Here is a 25,360-nt window from a genome sequence, read left to right as displayed (position 1 = left end):
CATCTTAGGATAATGGAAGAAGAGTTTCACTTGTGATCTTTGCTGTTTCCCTTTTTTTTCCCAGATTGATGTAAATTCTGTACTCCATTTGACCATTTTTAGAATGGATTACAGTAAATCTATCATTCTGTTTGTTTTAAAGGCAGTACTAACTTTCCATGTTTTCTGTGCCCCAAGTCCTGTGCCCAGGGGACCATTCAGGGATCCATCAACGGATTAACCTTTGGCATGACAAATTAACAAACATCTCTGTAGGAACAAGCTAAACTATACCTTGACGTAAGTTTGCATATTCTGTACCATTTGTTTCCACTTGGAGTTTTGCAGATGGCAGATTGTTTTTTACAGAGACGAGTTCCCATCCCCTTAGGTGCTGCCATCTCTCCGAAATCCCACCCGCCCCCCATCCTTGGCTGTCTCATTACAGGGGATGCCCAGGTGCTTTCCTGGCAATGATTTCCCTGCAAACTCATGTTTGGGGATTACTGGGGGAGCCCGGATCCATGCGTGTCCCTGCAGAGCTGAGCCGCTTGGCGGTGCAGGCTAGTGGTCAGAGCAGAGTGGGGGCCCTGAGGCTTTCCCCAGCTTTGTGCTAGAGCTGCCTGACTACCTCCCTTCTGCAAAAAGAGGGATGGTGACATGTTGCCGATTGCCCCGTGAGGGGCTGATGTGGAGTGCAAGCTGGAGGGAACAGTGCAGGGGTCCCTCCCAGACACTTTGTGGTCGCTGGGCTCAAAAAAGAAGCTGGCTACCGGCCCTGCAAGCCTGGGTTTTGCCAAGGTGTTCAGCCCTCCTGACCCTACAGCCTCCTGCGTATCGGCTCCTGCTCTGGGGCATCTGGGTCCACTCGGACACCACTCCCCCGACCCCAGACCCACGGGAAGACTAGCTGGAGGGACTGGGGCAGGACTGGTATGGGGGGTGCTGAACCGGGGCTGCTGTGTGGTGTACGGGTGTAATCTGGGGTACGTGGGGGCTCTGTAGTGGGGATTGTGAAAGGTGTGTGAGATGTGTTGGGGGGTGCGAGGCGTGGGTGGGGTATGTAGAAGGGGGTGCGCGGGGCGTAGGGGAGGCGGGAGGGGTGTTGCGAGGGCCGGGGGGTGTGCGATGCGTGCCGGGGCGGGGGCCGGGGCGGGGGCCGGGGCGATCCTCCTCGCCCATGATTGGCAGCGCAGCGATCTCCCCTCCCGGCTGGTGCTTCCCTCCGGCCGCCGCTGAATGAGAGGCGAGGAGGGGCCGGGAATGCGGAGCCAGCAGCGCGCACAAACGCGCTCTCCCTCGCACGCACATCGCGGAGCAGTCCCCCGCAGCCCGGCCGGTCCCCGCCGCCCAGCTCCCCTCCTGCCTCCGCCGCTTTAATTTTTTTTTTATTTTATTGTTTTTCCCCCCCGCTTCCTATCTTTTGGGCGCTTCCCCGCCCGCCCCGCGGCGCGGCGGGCTGCCTCCGCGGGCGCGCAGCGCGGGGCCATGCCGGCGGGGCCGCCGCTGCTGCGGGGCCCCTTCCTCCTCCTCTTCCTCCTCCTCTTCTTGCTCTTCCTCGGTGCCCCTGCCCGGGGAGCCGTCTACACCAACCATTTCTTGGTGGAGCTGCACGGCGGGGGCCAGGCGGAGGCCGAGCGGGTGGCGGCGGAGCACGGCTTCGGCGGGGTGCGGAAGGTAAGTCCCCGCGCAGGCTCGGGGCGCTGGGGAGGTGCGGGGAGGCGGTGCGGTGCGGTGCCCTTCACGGCGTCCTCCCGTGAGCATCCTGCCCGCGACTTACCCGGGGAGAGGGGATGGAGTAGGGGCGCGTCCCTCCTGTCACCACCTTAATCCCCCCCTTCCCGAAGGGATTTTAGGAGTAGCGGTGCCAAGAGCCATTGCAAGTGCTCCTCAGCAGCGGCCCAGAAGGGTGATTTTCTTGGACTGGAAAGCAGAGGAGTTTCCCACATGGTAACTCGGTGCCTTTTGACTTACTATGTAAACATCCTCCAATTGAGCGCCCATCCTGCGGGGTCGGGAGCCGGGGCTGGCCGCCCGGGGCTTCCTGTGGAGGGCTGCGCTCCAAACTGCTCGGAACACTTGAAAAATAACTAAAGCCGTATCTCCATGGAGAAGCTCACACACAATTTAAATGGGAGATGTCATAAAGGGTTTGACACTCAAGTTTGTGTGGCTGGTGACTTCTTAATATTTAACCTCACAGAGAAACAGGATGCTGAACAAGCTGCTTAATATTAAGCATGATAAGCAATTAGTGCTTGTATCTAATAAATGTAAGTTGTGAAACTTAAAATGCCATTGGAGGTTGTTTTCTCTCCTGAGGTCCCAGGAAATCCAAGGGAGCCTCGGTGGCAGGGAGTCTCTTCCTAGGTCCTGGGGAGCCCAGCTCCAGTAGAAATCTCCCCTATTCAAATAATAATTAGACCTCTAAGTATTTTAGGGTACAGTCAGATCTGGGGTGAAGACACGGAGAGGCTAACAGAGTGCCCTGGTTAATACAGTTCCTGGCAGATTTAATGCCCAGGCAGCACTCGGCTCGGACACGGAGGGAAGGCGAGCTGTGAGCATCACCGCTGCAGCTTGTTTGGGTTTTTTTCTTTCCCTGGTAGTTATGCAATGAGAGCCTGATCCTACTTCTAGGGAAATGAACGAGAATGGTACCCAAACTTGCATGAGTGAAATGGATCAAGACCTTGATTTAAAAAAATAATAAAAAAGCATATGAAGCGAGACTCCCTCCCTCGGGCTGCCTTGTCTCAACTCCAGTGGGGGCTCATTAGAGAAATGAGGACAAAATCACTGTTGCTTTGACCACAGCTAACTCCTGCTGCTGATAAGATGCTTTTGTTTTGGGCTCACAGCTTTGTTCTGGTAGTGATGGAACTGGGCTGCTGATGCCCTTGGGAAAGGATCCCTTGTGGGGATTAGGTCTTGTTACGTGAAACTTCTTAGATATGATTCTTTGGTCAGTCATTTTCCCTTCATGTTCCCCCTCTGTTTGCACTCCCTCCCTCCTATCCTGGGGATATCTGACTGATAAGGCCTTAGGGTGTGCAGAGCTGAATTTCTTCCTACTTTTGTTAGGTGCTTTCAGATGATCCTGTGACCCACATGGGGAAGAGACAGGGAGAGAGGGGATTTTGTAGGATGAAGAAATGCAGCTTCTGGGCTGTTACTGTCCTCTCCCCTCCACCGTGCCTCTCCCCAGGCTGCATCAGGCACATTAGGAGATGTACAGATTCTTCATGGAAATCAATCTTGTAGCTCATTTCGGCAGAGAGCTGGAGGGAAGTCCCTCGGGTGTGCAAGAGGAGAGTACCTGCTTTCCAGTACGTGCGGTGGGGGGGACTGTTTCCCATGGATGTGGGTGTCTCTAGGAACGAAGCCTGGCAGAGCTGTGGCGTCATGTGCGTGTGCTCGTGGGATGGGGGGGGCAGATGGTGGCAGTGGCTCCTGTACCGAGCACACGCTGTCCCAAGAGGTTTTCTAGGTTACATCATCCCAGTCCCTGAAAAGCTAGAAAGCCTCCCACCCCTCCTCCACAAATGCGAGAGGAAATAGCACCCTACTAATTTTAGGCAGTAATTTTAAGGAATAGGAAAAGTTCATAGGGTTTGGCATTTAGCTGTCTGTGCTGGAGGATAATCCATGAGAGGCTGATGGCAATCTCCGTTCTGCAGCAGGGGAAATCTGTAATGGGGCTTGGGTGGAGATAGTCGGCCGTTAGTAAAAGCTTGTGTCATCTATTCCAGCGTTTCTTCAGTATCACTGAACAGAAGAGTCTCCTAATCTGTTTTGCTATCATCAGGCTAGTCTAGCGTCTCTGCTTACAGTCTGCAGACTCAGCTTTCATGGTGATAACGACAGTGCAGAAAGTTGAACATGTCCATGTGTGCGTATGGAAACAGAGATGTTAGTGGTAAACTCTCAGGGGAAAGTACCATGTGCGTAGATATGCTGTCTAATGAAATATTAAAAAAATACCAGAAAAAAACCCAAATTGTACCACAAGAAGAAGTTATCTTTGCATACTTCAACTACATGTACTGTTTGGATAATATAATGAGTTATTTACTTAAACCAAATGCCGTTACCTTTACCCATATTGGAGAAGAGCCGTTGTCTGAAAATAATCACCTTTATTTCAGCGCAGGGACTTTCCCAGTACGAGCACAAGGGCAGATTCAGCGTTTTTTCCTGTGTGGGGACTTAAGAAGTATATGAGAGGGATTTCTTTTATGCATGGTATTGTATCATAGACATCTTTTAATATGACTTTACGGGAGCTGATTTTTAAATTACATATTTTTAGCACACGTTTTTTTCCTAATAACAAACAATCTCTGAGGAAGTGCGTACTACGTTTACTTAACAGCAGATTTCTGCAGAAATACAAGAGAAAGCATTGCCTTGAAGATTAATGTTATGAACTGTGTGATGTGCTTTCTAATTGATTCTTTGGCTGTGCTTCCTACCATCATTCTGAAACCGCTACGAGATTTCAGGTGGGCTAAAATGTGTACTTTAAATTCAGTGCTTGATGAATTGATTAAGAAGGGCTTGGTACTTACGTAAACAGGTGCCTATGTTTAGATCTAGGATCCTAACATCAGAGAGAGTCTCAAAAACACTGGTTAATTTTTCTTTAGCCTTCCCTGAATTAATCCTGAATACGAACCTCTTTGTAACTCTGATTGTTTTCTTTGATTTATTATTTTTTTTAACATTTGCAATTTTTCAATCCATTTGTACTTGTCAAATTTGATTCTATATATTCCTGGTGAAACAGATATTGTGATAAAGCATTATTTTTTTCTTAAAATGGTTAGCCTTACCATCTTCGAGCATTTAGGAGTCATGAGGACGCCCCCTAATAGCTAACTGTTAAATTGTGAGAACTGCAAAGGGAACAACTTTCCCCCCCCCACCCCTTCATTTTATTTGCCTCCTGGCATGGTTGCCACCAGAATACGTTTCTTAATGCAGGCTGAAAAAAGCTGCTTTCTGACCTTGCCTTGCAATTCTTAATTCATTTCTAACAAGGAGAGTTGGAAGAAGCTTTTGGAAAGGTCTCCTAATTTGGAGATCAGAGTTTAGACATCTCTTTCCATTTCATCAGCAACAGTGAGAACAAGACAATTACAAAATGCCACCATAAGTAAGTATTCCACCTCTGTTAGCATTGAGGTGAAGGGTTTTAAACAATTAGCATTCAGTGGCCTCAAATTTTAAAATAAGAAGCAAATACAGATTTCAAAACATGGAGAATTTTATGTTCCCCAAAGCTGGTCTGTTTTTCCTTTGGTGTATCACCCGCTCACCTCTCCCTCTAAGCCTTGCAAAACCTGAGGTAGCTCTCACAGCTGCGAATTTTCTGCTTCCCATTTTTGCTTAGGAGGCTGCTGGTTGAGGACCAAGCTTTCTGGATTTGGCCAGGAATTTCTGGATGAAACGTTGGGAGCTTGGCGTGGTGTTTTTTTGTAACATTGCATAAATACGGACTCATTGAAAGCAAAACTTAACAGATAAAGACAGATTTTTTTTTTTCTGCAGCAGCCCACTTCTGCATCTAGGCTGGGAGCCTGGGAGTTGGGAGTTGATGTGGTGTGGAAGGCAGACCAGAAGGCAGAATAACGGGTTTGCAGTTTTGGGGCTCTTTGCCAGGATCTCCTTCAGGGATCCTGAAAATTTCACCTCGAGGTCCAAACACTAAAGCCCTGAAAATCCCTTCCTGTGTAGATCAGCCCCTCAATCTGGAGAAGAGGTGTTTTCCTAGCTTGGTATTTAAGGTGCCAGGATATGCTTCTGCATGCCTAGAATGCACCATGATGGACAGATGGGACTCCGTGCGTGTAAAAAATGCTGGTTGCAGATGTGGCCTTATTTATAGATATGCATGTTTATATACATATACGTGTTTCGTGTTCCTTTTCCCTAAATAAAAAGGGTGACTTCTTAGCCAGGCTCGTGGCTGACCCTGGGCATATATGTATTATCCAGCCAATTGTGCACATATATGATGGTCCATGCTTTACAGGTAAACATGCCTGTGTTGCCTTCACACGTGCTGCTAACCCAAGTTTGGGCTAGTCGAAGGCAGAATGGAGGGTGCAGATGTGCTCCAGTGTGGAAAGAGTTGCTGAAGCAATGGAGCATCCCGTGCAAAGAGGAGGCAGAGAGCCCGGGTCTCCTCGCGTTGTGCCTGCTGGAGTCCTCAGACTTGAGATCAAGCCTCTGTCTGCAGTGTTTCCGTGCACTAATACATGTTTAATAATTAATTAGCTTTGTGTTTTATGCTGGCCTAGAGAAAAGGATGCTTGTTTGCAAAAGTAATTCTTATGGAAATAGAAAAAACCTCTTAGAAATGGAAGGTACAATGTAAATTTTTTGAGGAAACCAAGAGCTTTAATTTCCTAGATTTCACTGTTGCGATTTTGTATTACTAAGACAAGAAAAAGTAAATTCCATGCAAATGCTAATTGTGCAACTACTGAGATTTCAATAGGTCATCTCACCATAATAGCAAATGCTTATGTTTCCAAGAGATAGTCTGAGCTGATATGTTTAAATTAGGGGGAAGAAGCAATTAACTAGCAGGAAAAATTTGATCCTGCTGTGGGAAGGCACACTGCTGGGTGATGATGGAGAGTGCTCTTTTCCAGAAAAGCCCTGGAAGAAAGTAACTGGGGAGACAGAGCAGCCGTCTGCGTTTGGAGGGATCCTTGTCGGCTCCTCACAGGTGGAGTCCAGGCATATCACTGGGCACAGACTAAGAAGTCCCATTTGCTCCTATTTACAGTCTAGAGAGATGTTAGTGGAATTAAGTGAGAGTTTTGCTGTGGTAGGAGAGAATTTGCCTCATATGTGGAAATACTGTATTTCTTTCAAAACAATGCTTTTTTGGTACGGAGTTTTGTTTGTTTTGTTTTGTTTTTTATTTTGCATTCTGCCTTGGATGCAGAAACAGCCCCAGGAGCAATCACTGTAACTGGCTAACTCAGAACAACAAAAAAAAAATCCCCCGTTACTTAAATGTGCTTGCTTATGCACGTGAAAGCTGTAATCTATCAACAAGAAGAAGAAGAATGTAAACCACAGGCTCAAGTACATCCCTAACCCAGTTTCTATAGAGCTCCTTCTCTATCAGAGACTCAAACCGACTGCTTGTTGGCGGTGAGTGTTCTGTTTGAGGTATGAAAATAATTGCCTTGTCAGATTTTCGTCGCATTTATTATTTGAGTGTAAAACAAGAAGGTCAGACTCCTCTACTATAGATCCCTGCTGTAATTGCTCTATTACTGTTTTGAATACATGGTGTAGTTCTGTTTCTTGGCAAAACACACACATTAAACATTACCTTTACAGATAAGTTTTGTTTTGTTTGCTGAGCTACAGCTCAGTAAACACAAGGATACCAAGTTCTGGGTATTTATAATTTTGTTTATATCATATTGCTTGAACTCATTGGTGAAATTGAACATGTGGTAGGGACCTAGGAAATAAGCTGTGCATAATTCTTTTTTCACTTGTTTTTTTGATGCTCCAGCCCAACTGGGGATGTTCAGTTATTTGTTTTCATTTAAATTGCGTTTAGTTTTTCCAGTGTCAAGGAGAGAAAAATACAAAGAAACAACATACGAAGAAGTGAACAGCATTTCCAGAAAGCTGTGATTCCGGCACACCAGAACTGATCATGGTGCGTATCTCCTGCAGTCTAGCCCCGAGCTCCTGCCTGATGAAAGCTTGTTGCGGAGTGGTGTGAAGGCACCAGGGACAGCTTTCTGCTCCAAGAGGTAGCTCCAGGTCTGAGGGGCTTAAGCAGCTGAGGAGCATCACTGTTCAAAGTGTGAATGCTGGGGAGTGCCGTCTGCTCCTTTTCCACCTTGCCAAAGCTGGTGGAGCAGGAACAGCTCACTCAGGTTCGTCTCTGCCAGAGGCTGCCTGCGCACCACCAGACCACAGCAACCTCCCACGCCAGCGTTTTCAGGATGGTGTAGCACCATGGAAGGCAGATGCTGCCAGTGGCCCCCTGACTTGTTTTCTAGAGCCCTTGCTCCAGAGAGTACTTGTGAGATGGGGCAACCACTGGTGGAGCAGCCACATGCTCTTTGTTGACATTGTGTGTCAGGAAACAGCTTGTTGCCCTATACTGTATCTTCTAACCCAGGTGATGCTCCTTTTCCTACTTTTGTGAAATCCCTTCAAAGTGTTGTATGGAGTGACTTCAGCTCCCTGGGTTATTTCTCTCCTTTGTACACCTCTGTGTAAAATAATCATGATGGCACATGGAGATTTTTGTGCTGCAAAAAGAGGTTCAGGATTTGCACCGAGAGAGACAGGATTATTATAGGGGAAACAGGTCTCTTTCCATCATTTCAAGTCCACCAGTTCCTAAGCTATTTTGGACCTGAGCTGTGGAACTTAGAGTCAAAGGTGTCATTTTAATATCAGCACTAGATAAACAAAGATCATATGGTATCACTGTCCTGCTCTCAGCCTGAGATCTTCTTTCTTCTGCCCGGATAGCTTTCTTGCAGATGACTTTCAGGCTATTTCTGGACTCTGTACCATACGGATATATTCGTTGCCTGTATGTGTTTGAACTCTGGGATCCCTTATGCTGTGTCTCTGTCTGGGGCCCTACTTGAAGCTCTCATTCCTCTGGGTCGGTTTTCTGTGTGTTGAGAGCAGTCTGGAGCTACTTCTAAGAGTCAATATGGGTATCTATTGCTATTACCTACACCAAAGTTGAGTTTGTCCCCAGACCTGTGGTTGCAGAGCTGTGCAGCAAAAAGATAACTGTTTTTGTAAGAGCACCCCTGTCTTGAAGACTTGGGTTTTGGCATCAGGCCAAATGAGCAGATCCTATTGCTGTGCCCACAACCAGACCCGGATGGTTTAGGTTACTGCGGATGAGGTAGAGCGTTTTGTTTCTAGCTTGGGAATTCAAATCCAGATTAAAACTCTAGACCAAAATAAATTGCCAATTCACTCTCAGCTCAAAGTTCTTCCATTTGAGAGCCTGTGGCATCCTTGGCATTTGTTTATTAGCAGGCAAACAGTCCCAGAGGCAGACTGTGCTGCTACGCTTGGCTCCTTCAGAAAAGCACTAAGGTGCATTGTGGGGTGCATGAATGTGTTCTCTCTTAGAACCAACCTTTATGTGAAGGTGGAAGATAGCCTTCTGTCCTCTCAGAAAATATGACTGGTGACAAGATGTAACACCCTGCCCACCCTTAGAAAATTTTTACTGTGACTGTACTGATGTAGTTTAAATGGGAAAACAAACCCAGTTGCAGCGCTGTTACTATCAATGTAGGAGTGCTAACATCTTTAACTCATTCCACATCGGAACAATATTAGCAGAAATTTCATTTAAACTAGAGCTTTTACCAGTAAGACCACACTGATTTTTAAAAAAAATAAAAATAACAAAATGAAACCAAACCAGCAACAAAAAGGGGGAAAAAAAAGCACGAGACTTCCTGGAATAGTTGTACTGGTAATACTTTACAGTGGAGCTAAGTAGAAGTTTGCGTGTGACCCTTTCCCTCATCCATCTATGGAATTATTCCAATTAAAATTAATCCGTACAACTGAAATTTCAAATGCTTGTAATAAAGCACTTACTAAGTAGTTCCTGAAACATATGTAGAATTTATTTGGTAGACAGTTTCAATTAGTAAGTCCTGAGAAATGTCCATGCTCATGGAAGATTCTGTGAGCTGGAAATCAAGCCAAAATGCTAAAATGAATGATAAATTCTGCCAGCTCTTATTAAAAAATTATACCTGGAAAACCCTCCTGTGCAGTTCTAGTCTGTAGCCTGGGTGGCTAGTTTCTGTGCGAGCTGTAGTAACAAACTCAGTGGTGTAGCTAATGGGTCGAAAATTTACCTTCGTTGTGTAATGCTATCCTAGTCGTCAGAATCCCGGTTGTTTGTTTTTTTTTTTTTTTTTCTTTCAACTTTTTCAAATAATTAAATGGGTCAGGTCTCTACAGGATGCTGGCTGCATGGTGGCTATAAATATTGCAGTGAGCAGCCCAGAGCTTCCATCCATCACTGGCCTCTGGTGGGAGGAAACCAAACTGCTCAACTATTTGTCAAAGACAGGATTTCTCTAAGTAACCTGAAGCAGTCTGGTGTATTGCTCTTGCTGTAAATCAAGGCAAGCTCTACGTTTAACTCTCCTAAGTTCATTGAAAAAGCTAACCCTATACTACTGAAATGGAGATTTAATTTCAGCTCAGTGGTCCCAGGCTGTGCTTTGGGACAGAGAGCGCTGTTCCAGAGGGAGCCGAATTTGGTGTTGTGTTGTCTGAAATTCCGCATGGCCACCACACGCAGTTTATCAGCCGTCATGAAATCCAATTTGGTCATGGATTTATGACAGTAGCTCGAAAGTCTAACTCAGCTGAATGCTGGCTGTGTTCAGCAAGTAGCAGGAACTTGGACCTAAAAAAGGAAATTGTGATCGGGCCCCATCTGACCATTTATACACTGGGATTATAAACAAATAAACTAGGTAGTGATAGCTCTAGTTTACTCACTGAAGTACTGAACTGGGACGTAATGTTCTTTGTCTTGTATTACCTACCTTCTCAAACAAAACTTCTGTGTAAATGTTACATTCTTAACTTCTTTGTCCACAAAAAGCAAATGGAAAGAGTGACCTCAGTGTTTACATCAAACCGGTCGGCATGTGTGTCCCAGATACTCATGAGTGAACTAGATTATTTGCTTACCTGTTGAGTAGAACGGTAATATGTCAGAGGTGCTTTCTCCTAGAGTACAGAACCAAACTGTGGAAACCTGAAACCCAACAAATATATATTTTATTACTATTATTATTAAGTAGAGAAACTGATACTGTTATTAGGCAGGTGTTGGATATCAAACTAGAGTCAAACAGGTGAGTCTCTTCCTTGTATGGGTAGTAAAAGAGGTGGGATATCACCTCCCCTCTCCTAATGACAGGAGAACCTCCTTTCTGCCTACTCATTCTCTATGAAACACGTGTGAAACAAAGGAGTGATTCTGAAATCTGCTCTATGGGCGAACACTGTTGGTTACCGTGCAACACCAAGTTTAAGGCTTTTAGTTGCAGCCAAGATATGGTGAATAAACTATAACCATGGCTGGTGGGTTCCCATCGGTCCCACAGGGACCTTATACTTCCCTGTGTCAATTAATGTTAGAACTCTGTTTCAACTGAATTTAGTGAGTTAGAAGTTACTCTGAACCAAATGTAGGGCGGAGCTGTCAATTCTGCATTGGGGTGAAGAAGTATCAAAACTCAGAACTGGAACACCTTTGCAGGTTTGGAAAAAGCAGTTGTTAACATTGGTGGAATGACGGTTGTGGGTCAGGACATCATCTGAAGTTTGGTCTTCGCAGCATTTCTGTCTATTAATTTTTACATTAGCATTTAAACCCCAATACTTCACAGGCGAATGTACTTCTCTTAACTATAAAACTATTCCATTTCTCCTACAATTCAGATATAGCTCAGAGTAAAACCCAGAAGACAGAACAGCAAGTGGATATTTTTCCTCTTTCTTCTGATGTGGATTAAAGAATTCAATTTCATTCTGTAAAATCCCTTTTTTTTCCCCTTCTAACTGAACATATTTTATTCACATACAATATGTTGTACCTTGTTAGGGAAACCAGTATTCCAGGCTCTAAAGGCTGAAACATGCTGAGTGATTAACTAAAAACCTACGTTTGTTGCTGCTTGACTGATGTAATAAAAGCAAGACAACATATTAGCACACGCTGGATTGACCACAATTTCTGCCTCCAATAAACTTCTATCATTTATTAATTGGCAGTAACAAACAGTAAAAAGACTTATTTCACAGCTGCCTGAAAGGTCAATGAGGTAGGTCCTGGGAGGAAGGGGAAGAGGTGGTGGTGCTATTTTCTTTCCTTTCTTATTGTTATTCCTAGCATCGAGGCAGATTTGGGTCATCCTTTTTCCTCCATCTAATATGGAGCTCTTGAACCCACTCAGAGCAGTTAGTCTCAGTTCTGAAGTGACGATTGTACTGCAGTATACTGGAGCTGAGAGGATCTGTCTCCAGTTTGTGCTGGTACAAGCAGTGGAAGAATTTGCCTCTGACCTGGTCTTGTGATGGTGGGAATTAAAGTCCATGACTTTCTCTTAGCAGCGTCAAGCAACTTTACAAAAATAAGGAAAACAGCAGTGTCCCAAAATTTCTCTTTCCCTTGGCCTCACTGAAAATGTTTTTCTTAAAGCTTCCTTGCCCTTCTCTTCTTAAGCCTACTATCTTAAGGTTAAAAAAAAACCAAGACAGAAGCAACGGCATGCCCCGCCCCCCGTATTTTAATGTCACAGTTTTGTTTCTAATTGTTAGCCATAAGCTTCTCTCCCGTAGAACACATACTTTTCTCCAGGACTCGACTGCTTCTCTGGGAACTGGAAGACTTGTTCAGTGTGGTCTAACAGAAACCTCCCTGTGAAGCACTTTCTGTCAGTGGGCTATTGCGTGTCAGCCTGGCATTAAACAGACATGGAGAATAAAGAAAAGAGTAAAAGTTTTGAATAGACAGAGCACTGCAAATCTTACTTAAGTGTTGGTAAGGGCTAGCATCTTTGCATTAGTGCAATTCACCTTTTCTGTGCTTTCTTGAGTAGCTCTTGTCAGTAACCAACTTAATTTTGGTCTAAGCTGCTTTTATAGCACTACTTCATCAGAGCTTGAGTTCATGAGGTTCCTTTTAGGTGCTACATTAGCTGAGCAGTTGCACACATGTTTTTGTCCTACACACTCTGCTACATGGACATAGATTTAAAAATAATGCCGAAGTGCTCTGCTGAAATGTCAGTGAGCAGCCGTGTCTTGCTCCCTCTCCATCCTTAAGATACAAGTACCAGTAATTTTTGGCTGGGGCACGCTACGTCTTAATGCTGTTTTAAAAATAGCAAACTTTATCTCATGGCTTTTATCTCAATGTTTTTAGAGTTGACATGACACCGGGTTCCAGTGTGACAATAGTAGTCAACCTGTTTGATTACACGCTTAAAAGGAGAGCCGAGCTGTAGATCAGGAATGAGGCAAAGCGGCCGTTGGTAGCAGTGCTAATTGCTGTCAGCAGTATTGATCCAGCTTACTTAGAAATGTACCATGGTCACTTAAATTTGCAGACTATAACTAAATCAAGCTGTTTCTTATAATACGAGTTTACCCTAAAGCAGATGTACTGATATGAAGAAGAGACTTCCATCATGTATTATGTAAACATATTAAAATATTTACCCAATATCTGTTGCTAATGAGGTACCTGATTACATACATATATATTATATGTGTAGATATATCCATTAATGTATGTTGACAATGGCACTTGGCATTTTATAGTTATAGCACAGTCTATAGTGCTGTGCAAACATAATTAAATGAATCCTATCAATAAATAAAATAAGTAAACAAGTAATTATTAGACTGCGCCATTTCACATGCAAGGCAACTGAAATAAGAATATTACAGCTGCAATTGCCTGAGATTCTTGCAACCTCAGTAGGTGCTGGGGTCCTGAAGATGCTGAAACTCATGTCTTGTGAATATTAGTCCTGGCTCTGTCCTACAGCAGAATGCTACCATGTGAAGCAAAAGCAGAGAGGGGAAAAAGCAAATGAAATGGTCCTGGATAGAATGATCTTGGTGAGAAGGTTATTTGAGGTGTGAAAGCTTTCACAGAATATTATCACCCTGAGAGATGCTTTGAAAACAGAGCCTTGAAAGAGTGGTGGGATACCCAGAGGAGCCCCATTGCTCCAAGCAGGAGACAGGCACTCGGAGCAAAGGTTTTGTTTGCCTTTAGTAATTAAATGTAGAATCAGCAAAACCATATTTGGGGTGCCATCCTTTTTTTCCCTGTATTCTTAGAGCATTGATTGTCACAGGCTAAATGAACTACAGTTAATTAACTCAGTCAAGTACTGAGCAGCTTTCTGGCTTATGTCACTTACACTGCAGAGTTGTGGAGACCTTCAAGTCACTACTAACATGAGAAATTAGGGAAGTTAAGTCTAGGGGCAAGTGCCCCTAAAGAATGTCTGGAATCTAATTTCTGTTTGTCTTTTTCTGGTTTTTTTTTTTGAGGGGGATTCTTGGGGAGGTCTTTGGGGTTTTGTGTTTTGTTTTGTTTTTTAACACAATGAGTAAAAGTCTCCCAAATTGTGGAGAAAAATCATTTTGTGCTACTGATTCCTGTTTTAAGAAAATTTAATTGATTCACTCTGATGGAATCGTATTTATTTTATTTTCTAAATGATGTGCATGTTTATCGGTTGCGTGTGTGGCTGTTATGGAGCCGCGTAGTTGAAGGATTGGAGGGGGCTGTCTCATTTTCCCAGTGGCCGTTTGTTGTTGCTAAAAATGACAGCACAATTGTCAGATGCTCACAGTGACTTTTCTGGGTGCTGAGCTCCAGGATCCTTCCTGGTGCCCAGGGCTTGGCTGAGGTGCTCTTCTTGCAGGATCCTCAACAAGAGGACATAATGACGATTGCTAAGCCTCCCCTTCATGGCTGTCAGCCAAACAGCAACAATCACCTACTCCAGGTGATGATGATCTGGATTAATCCAGACAGTCCAATGCAAGTGCTAGTGTATTATAAGCAAGAACATTCTCCTCCAAATCTGGAAAGTATCCTGCTTTCAACAGTGCACGTGGTAGAATCGATAATGGGTTTTATGGTTACTGGGGAGTAACGGATAAAACTCTCTAAAATGCCCAGATCCATTCACATGAACTAGAATAACTCTTTTAAAAGCCTCAAATGGCTTCTTCAATTCACTGATAAAACTATCAACAAATCCACAATCTTGTCGCTGATGACTTATATGACTGTTACATGCTTGCAGGATGAAGCTCTTCAGTGACAAAGTTAACAGCGATATAAATACAGTAAAACATTAAACCTGTATTATTCATTCAATTGCAAATCAAATTGCAAATACTGCAAACTTGAAACCAAACTAATGGAGCAGTGTTTTATAAGTGCTTGGAAGCACTGTGTGTGATAACGTAAGAACAAAACTGATGAGAAAATGAGAACTAGAGATTTAACATCAGAATTGACCTACCTGAATGTGGACAGATGTGCTCCTCTTACAGTCTCTGGAGTGAAAGAGGTGCTCCTGGGGCTCAGTTCTGCTCATTTTAACATGGCCGCCTAAAATAGGTCAGATGAATAATGCTCTGAAAGTGCCTCTTTTTTTTTTTTTTTTTGCCATGAATTGTATGGGGAGCTCAGATGAATTCCACAGGGACAAACTGGACGTGTAAGTGTAATAACAGTCCACAGCTGGTTCCATTTCTTCCATTTACTTCCCTGTATTTACTGAACTCCTCATGTCCAGCTGTTGAGAAGACTGTTTAACCTTGTGGTTGCTGCATGCAAGAGGGACTGGACAAAAGGCTTTATTTTATCCTTTTGGATAAAATAAAATCCAAAGGCATATATTCTGCAAAGTCTTTGGATATCACATTTGACTCTACGCTGTTTCTAGAGGAAAAGACATTTCACTGTGGGGGTGAGGGAACCTTTCAGAAACCGTTGGAAACTACTTCTGCTGGCTTGAGAGAGACTGAACAGAACTTTTTAAGCAAGGTTGCCACATTCTTACAGGATAACCAATATCTAAGTAACAATGGGAGGTAGCCTTTATACCGTGCATATCACAATATTTCCATTGGCTTCTGGAAAAAAGGAAGAACTAATAGATCAATGATCTCTCAACCAAGTAGTCACAGTCCTTTCTTATTATCACCACCTGTTGCTGATTCCCGTAAGAGGTGGTTAGAGGTGCATATGAAACAGCTGAAAACATATGTAAGTATCTAAATCAGGCATTTCTGAATTATTTTGTAGGAGAAATGTACTGTGTGTTAATCGGTTGATTTCACAAGGATCGTCTTAAGATGAGATTTACATTTTGGGAGTGTGGAAGCTACGGCTAACACCTCCATCTGCCAGATTTGCCAAGACAAGCAGTTTAGGCTTTGGTGGAGGCAGCTAAACAAGACACAGGTGCAATGAGAAACATGCCAGGCAGACTGAGTCATAGCACTCCGACCTGGACCTGACTGTGCCAGTCTTCAGGGCTGTTTGCGTGGATCTTTGCGCTGAGCCTTCGGAGTAATTATAGCACGCTAATGAAAAAGTGTGAAATCCTTGTCGGGGGCCTTGGGGACACAGTGGACTGGATTCCACATTGGGTAAGCTCTGGCGCAGCTTTAGTCCTCTGTGCTATTTCACATTTCTCCACCAACGTTTGAATTAATCCTTTCTTGTTTGTGCTTTATTCTGTGTTATTTGGTGACTGGGGCTGCCTGTGTTTCTAGCTGCCTCTACTCTTACGTGGCCCTCGTCACTGTAGTGAGTGAGTGAGCGCCTTTGACTTCAGACTTGGCTCCCGTCTGTGTATTTAAAAGCAAAACGATTTCTAATGCTGATTGGGGTGAGGGAAAATGAGAGAAAGAGACTTTAAAAATTCATATTGAATATTTATAAGCATCCTTAGTGCATTTGGTGAAACTGGGATGAAAAGGTTTCTAAAAGGTTTCTAATTTCTGCTGGGAGGCACTTTGTTGTGCTTCAACTATAATGGCAACCGAAGGAGTGAGGCCTGTGGAGGCTCCAAATACATTTACTCCTGCCAGGTTTAGGTCGTATTTTCTGTTGGTGTAATTACTGAGCAGTAATGGGATGAAAGAGCTCACCTGTGCAGATTTATGGCCCCTTTTAAAGTCAGGAGCTGTGCTTGGGCTCTGTGGGGGAGGCATGCTTTGTGTTAAAGTATACTTAATTTTTAAAAGATTTATTTTTTTTTTAAAATATCTTTTTAATTTGCAGGATGGATATTGTTTGGTTTTTTTCCTCAGAGCAGACAAAGGATTTCTTTAGCACCAGTGTTTGGTTGAACCCTTGCATGCCTGGCCATGTATTCATCCTAAGGCAGGCAAGGAGCCCTGAGGACGAATCTTATTCACTGACAGATCCATTTATGCCGATTTTGGTGACAATCCAAAAAGGCAACCCTGGGGTAACTTGTTATAAATCATCCTTTGCTTGTATTTTTAAATTATTTTGCTCAAAAGAAAGTGATTACAGACTGTTGTCTCCACTGGTAACTTGGGAGAGGAACCTTAACAATAGGTTCAAGTGCACCGTTTTTGGAATATTACCGTATCAGGGAGAAGTCGTTGGAAATGATGCACAAAAGCTAGCAGTGTACTCACTGAAGGGGTGCTGTGTTACATGGTACAGCATGAAAGGCTGCATGGGAAGACTGGGCAGAGATCAGTCCCATTAAAATAGGAGGGGGCCATCCAATCTGTTCTTAAGCATTCTGTAAGCACCTTAATTTGCCTGTGAGATGTATGCAGAACAAATAGAGCTCTGAAATGAGTCAGTAAAATTTAATGTTAAAGATAAGCCTGGGAACTGAGGTTCCTCTTTATTTTTCTGTTGTATTTGTTACCTCTTAAAACCAGTGACAGGCTGTGAATGGTGGACCTCTTGCGGAGAGCCAGGTAAAGTACTGATACCACTGGCAGCTTTATTAAACATATTTTTAATTATTCTAGCCTTTATTTCAGCTTTGTAGTACCTTTGCTGCAGATAGGATCTTCTGGTCAGATGACGCTGATGCTCTTACAGTGGTTTTCAGTGTTAATTCTGCCCAAGGTGGCCCCAGAGCTGCTGTGTTAGAATGAGGAGCAGTGTCTGAGTTTAGTCTTTCTGTGGCTTCTTTTCTTTAAACCCCTGCACTACTTTGGAGCAGATACTGATGCCCTTTGCTTTCAGACAGGCAAAACTACATCTGGTGTCACTGGGTGTATTGTCCAAGGCGAGACTGCAAAAGAAGTGCAGTTTGATTTTTTTTTTTCCTCTCTCAAGTAGACAAAATAGGATGGGAGCCATCGTCTCCAAGGGAGCCGTGTGTGCAGCCCCATCCTAGATCCAGGTGCCTGTGAAGAGCAAGGTGCCTTTTACCTGATTTTTCCTTCTTGGAGCAGATCAGTAGTTGAGGGCTCAGCAGTGGACCATGTTGTCTTTTTCCTGCTTCTTTCTGTACCGAATGGTACATCCCAGCCACTGCTTTCTAGATAAACCTCTTCCATTGAAAGAGTTTTTTCTTTCCTCCATTTAGTTGAACACCGAATTTTTAAAAGCTATTTTCTGGTCCGCATCCTTTTCAGGAAGGAGGTTAAGCTGGATTTCATCTTTACTTTAGATAGTGTTGTTAATAACCACAAAGAGGTTGCAAATCTGAAGAAAAGGAGGAGACAAGTGCACATATAAGGTTTTGCTCTACTTGCTGTGTTTTATTTGTGATTTTGGTTTTGTTTGTTTGTGTTTTTCACCAGTAATTTTATACAAATATTGCAAGTAATGACGTGCACGTAATTCCTGAGATTCTCAGAGTCCTACTTTGTATTGAACCACATTTATACATCAAGGCAATAGTAGATCCTTTTCTTACTCTAAATAATCCTCCTCCCTTGAATATTCAAGTGCTTTCCAGTTATTAGTTATCTTACATAATCGCTAATTTTTCTCTGAGGGCAGGAAGCTTTGCTTCTGTCTTACAAAAAGAACCTGAGCCACCAGGCCGAGCGCATTATTTCCTTGTGTTACAGGGACAGCCTGCTGCTGCCAAAATAGGAATTGTACTTAAATAAGATTCTAGCTTTGCAGCGAGAATATTCCAGAGGAGCTACTGCTGGTGACGCTTTGGAGTTTTTTGTGTGCAGGAGCTCTTCTGTTTTCATTTCACCTTATTACATGCACTGTTCGTTTTGCTATTTGCTCTTTTGCTCTAGCTCCAAATTGGAGTGGATCTCCTGGAGAAGTGAATAGCGGGAATATAAACCCTGCTGGGAGCTACCTGTGTCCTGCCAGTTGGTCGCTGCAGAGGAGTCACTGACTCAGTAGCAGGAGCTCATCAAAACTGGAATGCTTCAGGGATTGCTTGTGGTATTCACAGATCTCAATGCAAAATCCTCATCAAAGCATGTGATGTTTTAGGCCCTTTTCTGGCATCTACATTCTGTCTGTACATTCCTTAATTTTAAGGATTTACTGAAGAGTTTAGATTCTTCCTGCAAATTGCTTGGTTTCTGCTCTTAATTATCCACAATCCATGGTGTTTGATCATGTCATATTCCAGGTGTTGCCTCACTTAGCTGCTTTCTTGTCTTGTCCTCCCCAATTTCATTGAATGAGTGTGAAAACCTTGTGAACTGGTAAAATATCCGAGTTCCTTGGTGATTATGGCGATATCTGTGGAAAGAGTGGAATAGTCTCAGTCAAACTTACTCATGACTTTGTCCATAAATCTGGTCATTGTTGTACTAGTTGCAATTGCTTTTGCTTATGGTCAGGCTTGAGTACGCCAGCTTTAAAAGTTTACTATATAATATATTGCTTCATTTGAAGTGTCGCTAGAAACTAACCCTTCACAGAAAACGAACAGTGAATATGTGTGATATGTTTCCAGATATCCCCAAAATTGCTGAGAGTCTTCCTTAATGGAGGAACATCAAGATCAATATTTGACTGGAATTGATTTGAATGGTTCATACTGAGATATAAAAAGAAGGAAAATAGCCTGATTTCACTGAGAGAATTAGAGGGGTAATTGGACCACAGCTTGCGATGGATGGTAATGGTTAGCATGGCGAGATGGATTTCAAGCTGTAACTGATCTTGCTGTTTAGGCTTTTTTCCCTGCATGTTTTTGAGAGTAACGTGTCTGACATGGGGGAAGGCCTGTTTCCTGGACAGTCAGATCTATTGCCAAACTCTGGATTATGGAAATACCTGATTGCCCAGTTGTTGAAGATGCCAGTATAGGCTTTTGAAAAATAAATCTGCATTTTCAAATAGGACCTAAACCCAGATGGAATTTGAGCCTTAAGAGCTGTGGCTCTGAGGATGGATATGAGGTGTAGGAGACTTCTGTTGCCACTGCCATGAGCTTTTGTAGCCTCATTTCCCCTTCTGCCTGAGCTGTTGTGTTCTTTGCTTGTATGGAACTGATGCAAAATACTCTGGTTATTTGCCCAGAAAAGCTCACCAGCCAGCCCCACAAATCAGCTCCAAGGGACCATAATGTTTTTGATGAAGTCTCCTTAACCTTTTATATACACTTAAAAGGAGGTCTTTTTATCAGAACGAGATGCTTTGATTTATTTATTTTTTTAAAGCTACGTTGCATTAATGTATTATGTATCATACACTATGGAATTTTAAAAGTGAAAATGAATTGCTTTGATTTCATTGATATTAAATGTTTCAATTAAGATAAAAAAAGGAATTTGTAGGAAAAAAAAAAAAGCTCAGATATTAATTTTTGAATGTGACCAAATTCTAAACTTTCAGAATTCACCGAGTCTTCCATTTCCACACCATTCCGCATGTATGCCAAAATATATTTGTGGAACTGCACCAGATGTAGTGATAGATTTAATGAAACAGGAGATAATTTCATAGAAGGAAAATTATATTTGTGAACTGCGTATACCTGTACACAGTAGCAGAATCTGTTTTATGGCAGTAAGATCCTGCTCCCCTTAATTCAACCCAGGTTTTCACAATGAATATTCTATCTAGATGTCAGTCTCAGTTTTTCAGTAAAGAACTTTGAACTCCTGCTAAGAGGTTTATGTTATCATGAAGTACAGATAATAAAAAGGAGAGGAACAGGGCTGTCATGGCTGTTCTGGAATATCTCTTTTAAGTAGTTACTTTGCATGCAGGGCTAACCTTTGAAGTTGAAATGTTCACAGTATTAACATATAACTTCCAAACAAGAAACACCCACCCCCACCCCCCTTTTTTTTTTTAAACTTTTACAAAGAGAAACTTAGTTTAAAAATACACAGTTACTTGCTTAGATTTAAAGATTCAACTGGAATCTCCCTTTTTAAGCTGGAATAGGGAAAAAGCTGTAGAATTTGAGATGCAAATGGAGCTTCGTAATTGACTGCTAGAAGTGAGATGCTGTTCTCCTAACGGCAAGTCTTTTAGCCTTCTTAAAGCTAAGTGTCTACTGGCCTTCCAGTCACTCTCTGCCAGTCTTGTGGAGAGAGATGCCTTTAATAATGGCCATGCATCTGCCTTTGCTGGGGCTGGAAAGCCCTTGGGAGGTGTTTGCTTGCTGCCTAAATGTCTTAAACAGGAAAGCTGTGCAAGACCGCTCCCCCCCGCCCCCCGGACACTGTGAGCTGTCTGTTTTCTTAATATTCTTCTTCTTACATTCCATTTCCTGGTTTTCAGAAGACATTCCAAATACCATATTTTTCAGAGAGTGGAAATTGCTCTGCTTTCTCTTTACTGCTTACGGCATCAGTTCGGGTGCGTTATAATGGCTCAGAAAAGCACTTGTGTAATGCCTTATTGCTGAAGGATGGTTTGTGGTAGTTTCAAATCATTTGCAGTTCATTTTGTTCTTTTATTCTGGCTTTTTCATGAAATAGGAAATAATCCTGATGTGATTTGGGAAGCCCTTCAGAAATACTGGCACTGTTGACCTTAAACATGAGGTGAGAATAGTACCAAGTGTATACAAGTGAAGTTACACGTTGTAAACCTGTAGTACATAACTCTAATGCTGCTGGGCATGCTTTTCAAAAGTAACTGCGAAGTGACATTCTCAGGAATGATTTGGGCCCCTTGGCATTACTCTTCACAAGTCTTGTTGTAGACTCCTGATCACTTCACAAGTAGAAGTTTTCCCTGTCATCCTTACTAGTGGCCAATAGCTCCATGACTCTTTTTTTTCCTCTCTCTCTCTCTTCCTCAGCTCCCTTTTTTAGATACTGGATACTTCTTTTATCACAATGGCATTGCCAGGGCCAGGAGAAGACGCAGTCTTCAACACAAGCTTCATCTGGAAAAGGATTCCAGGGTAAGTGTTTCATCATTATGTGCACCTACCGTGTTTTCTTTGTGACACAGACTATTTTTTATGAGATCAGGGTGACAGTCAAATCTGTGGTTATGGCTACGATTTTTACCCTGTGCTTGTTTCAAGCTTGGTGACTGCCTTATGCACACACCTCCCAAACAACTACTATTTCACTACTACAAATAGTCTTACATTCTCTGAGATTTATCCTCTCTCCAGTAAGATTCAGTGATGCCATACTGTCCTGGTTTGAGGTAACTGACATGTTACATGTCTCCAGGACATGTCAGTGGCCATCCGAGGTACATCCCACAGTTGTCCCCTGGCACACATCCTGCTAGTCTGTGGCTCATCCAGCCCAGAATACCTTGTGGTGTGAATGGTGGCATTTTCTCTGCAGTCACACTGGGAATTTTTCTCAGGGAATGCTGCACACCACAGATGCTAAGAAACTGTATGCTGTCAGACTTCATCATTTCTTTTAGAGGCTTGTGCTCGCAGTCTGCAAATGATGTGCTTGGTTTTCAGAAGCATAAGGCCCTCAGACAGGAGGAAAAAGCCCCTTTTGCAGAAGGCTATAAGCTGGCACTAGCAAATTCTTTTTTCTTTTCTTTTATTCAGAGTTCTTACACCACTATAATACTGGGCTGGAGTGGGGCCAGGTGACACAAAAAGTGTATTTACTGCCCAAAGAAAGTAGATAAGCCTGAGGAATGGTATCATGACAGCAAATAGGTTATTTTTTTTAATCCTTCAGTAGGCTTTAAGCTCTCTGCACTGTGAGCAAAAAGGAGGGGGGAACAATTCTATTGCAGACAGAATTTTATTGACAGATATTATATGGTATTGGAACACCTATGAAAAACTGAGTAGGAAGACAAGAAAAACAGGTTAAATAAGGTTGTAATTGTTGTTGTGACACCAGAGCAAGCAAGATCTGATGAAATTCCCAGCTTAATTTTCCTACTTCTGCAGAAATTTCAAGTGGTTCAGGGCCCAGGTCCAGCTGGGACGCACATGGCTGGTCGCTCCTGTGGCTGGGAGCCATGTGAGTGAACCACACAGGTTCCAGGTGCTGCATGTCCCTGCCACTTCATCCTGAGATGCTGAGAGCTGGCAGGTTCCCTGGGGCTATTGCTGGTCTTCCAGTGCTCTGAGGTACCTCTTCCTGCCCCTCATCTCTAAAGCGGGTACCAGGTACAGGTGGGGGCTGATGAGAGAGAGACCCATTCAAGCTGCCTTGAGTGGAGTTTCTCAGGCTTCCCTTGTTTTGTTTACCAAGCAGGGGTCAGAAAGTGAATGGTTCAAAAACCATCTACAGTTAGGGAATACTAAGCAGATCTTCTGAGAGGTGTCTTTGATTTCCCTGAACCACCCAATCTTGTTAAAAGCCGTTTCAGAAAAAGCATACAATTGAGTAAGTATGTTGCAAGATAGTGACTGAGTACAGTCACTGTGCAGGTGACACTGTATTGGAAATAAATATTCTGTAAGCCTCTGAAAATGTTACGAATATCTATGATATTTGTATGAATCCACCAGTTCTCATGGCAGCCTTGGTATTATGTGGCTGAGCATTCCCATAATCGTTCCAGACTGGCTTTTGCATTGACTACCTCTTAGAGTGTCTGCAGTGCTATTAAGAACAGCTTAAATGAGTCTGCCTTCTCGTTCAGAGATGTTCTCTTTTGCAGTCATCTGATATTTGTGGTCTCTAGACTCGTAGTTGGCTTCTGTCACGTGCACTCAAATCTCATTTTTGCTGTTAATCTCCACTTCTTCCTGGTGCTGCATGCGAATGGCTTGGCTCTCCTGGGCTCCCTACTTTGATCTCAGGGAATGCAGCCCCGTGTTTAAATAACTAAGAATATCTCCTGTGTGAGGAAAAGGATGATCCTGCATATATATCCTGACCTCATGGGTTACACTGGGGGATGGAAGCAACATTTCATTTCCACATGTAACACGACATTTTCTCAGCTAGCCCTCCTACTTACTCTGTCCTGTTGGATAGTCCTTGAGCTCTTATGATACAGTATAGGTCGGTTGCTTTTTGTAATACAGTTTGAGAGCAATTAAAATCATTACTCTTATTTCCCTTCTTTCTTTTTATACATGGAGTTTGGAGAAGTCATTAAAATTCCTGTCATATTTGCGTATAAGTGGAAACATGAGTTGTGTTGACAGTACTTAATTTCAAACTCCAAAAATAATTTCTAAATTTAATGGCAGCTTTCTAGACCATTTACATTCAATTTTACTTAGCAACAAATGTCAGCACTGTCATGGTTAATATGTTAATGCATGAAGCCAAGAAGAAAATGTTCCTGTTGTCAGGCTAGCCAGGAAGCAAGCTTCCACCACGGGGCCTTACAAATCTCTCAGGAACCATTCTGGGAAATGCTGTAGTGGCTTAGCCCTACCCAAATGTTGTGAGAGAGTGGGCTGCAGTTATTCTGTATACTTTTCATTTTTAAAGAGATTACAATTCCTAGCTAATTTTAATTATTAGTTGAAAAACAGCACAGATGTTCACTCAATTAATTAATGTTCTTTAATCAAGTAAGTCTCTTGAGGAACCATGTCAGTTTTTCAAGAGTCCGGGGAGATAGATGGCAAAACGCTATGCAAACAGGTTACTGCACCATTTTAACACTCTGCATGTCTTTTAAAATGCTCAGAAAAGCTTTGTTGTGTAAAATTTACTGTATATTTTTACCAAAATAATTTGGAGATACCCTAAACATATACAATGGTTGTGTGATAAACATCATCGCTATCAAGGGGGTGGGAATGGAGCATTAATAAGATGCCTTCCTAGAGATCCAGCAAGAACTAAGTCTTTGTTCTGAGGAACAGCCCCAGATATGATGGATTTGACATTATTTAATACTTCAGTGTTGCTGAAGCTTGAAGCAGCGCTGGCAGCAGGTGAAGGCATATGTAATAGTAAGTTGTGCTATTGAACTGTTCAAGAAAAAAGTGCAGGCGTATGAAGCACTGTGGCTTTTGCTGTCAGTCCAGTCCTCTCGGGGACCCTCACTGTCAGGATGGCAAATGCCACAGTGAACTGAACTACTTCAAATGGAAACTGTTATTTAAATTACATGCTCTGAGGTACAGAGACCCTTCCAGGAGAGGTTTGCTCAGAAACAATGCTTTTGTGTCAGTTGCAAATTTTCATGTTTTCCAGGTGCACTTGTATTTTGTTATTTTACCATATGTACCTTTGGTGCTACATAGATTTTGGGCAGGAGAAAAAAAGTCCCTTTAACATTTTTACATGTTGAAGCTGGATTTTTCAATGAGATAAGTCATAACAGCAAGATATCCAGCATTCTCCAGGTGAAATTGCATTTTCATCTGCCTTTATCTGTTAATTGTTTCAGCTGAAATTTCTCGGACCAAAAGGTCAGCCATTAGCCTTGCTT

The 25,360-nt window shown here is 43.0% G+C and overlaps 1 protein-coding gene across 2 annotated transcripts in view; it reads left to right on the top strand.

The window, feature by feature from the left end:
- Window positions 1-1,165: 1,165 nt before the first annotated feature.
- PCSK2 (proprotein convertase subtilisin/kexin type 2) overlaps window positions 1,166-25,360 on the top strand; it is a 113,321-nt gene continuing 89,126 nt past the window's right edge. Inside the window, exons 1-2 of one of the 2 annotated variants that reach the window (XM_074578417.1) lie at window positions 1,166-1,656; window positions 21,825-21,929. In XM_074578417.1, the coding sequence (XP_074434518.1) occupies window positions 1,468-1,656; window positions 21,825-21,929 (294 nt within the window). In that variant the 5' untranslated portion in view covers window positions 1,166-1,467. The remainder of the gene's footprint in view (window positions 1,657-21,824; window positions 21,930-25,360) is intronic. The other variant, XM_074578418.1, reaches the window with a different exon arrangement.

The sequence above is a fragment of the Larus michahellis genome, chromosome 3, assembly GCF_964199755.1.
Source record: "Larus michahellis chromosome 3, bLarMic1.1, whole genome shotgun sequence".
NCBI lineage: Eukaryota > Metazoa > Chordata > Aves > Charadriiformes > Laridae > Larus > Larus michahellis.
This window is presented reverse-complemented; position numbering and strand designations above follow the sequence as displayed.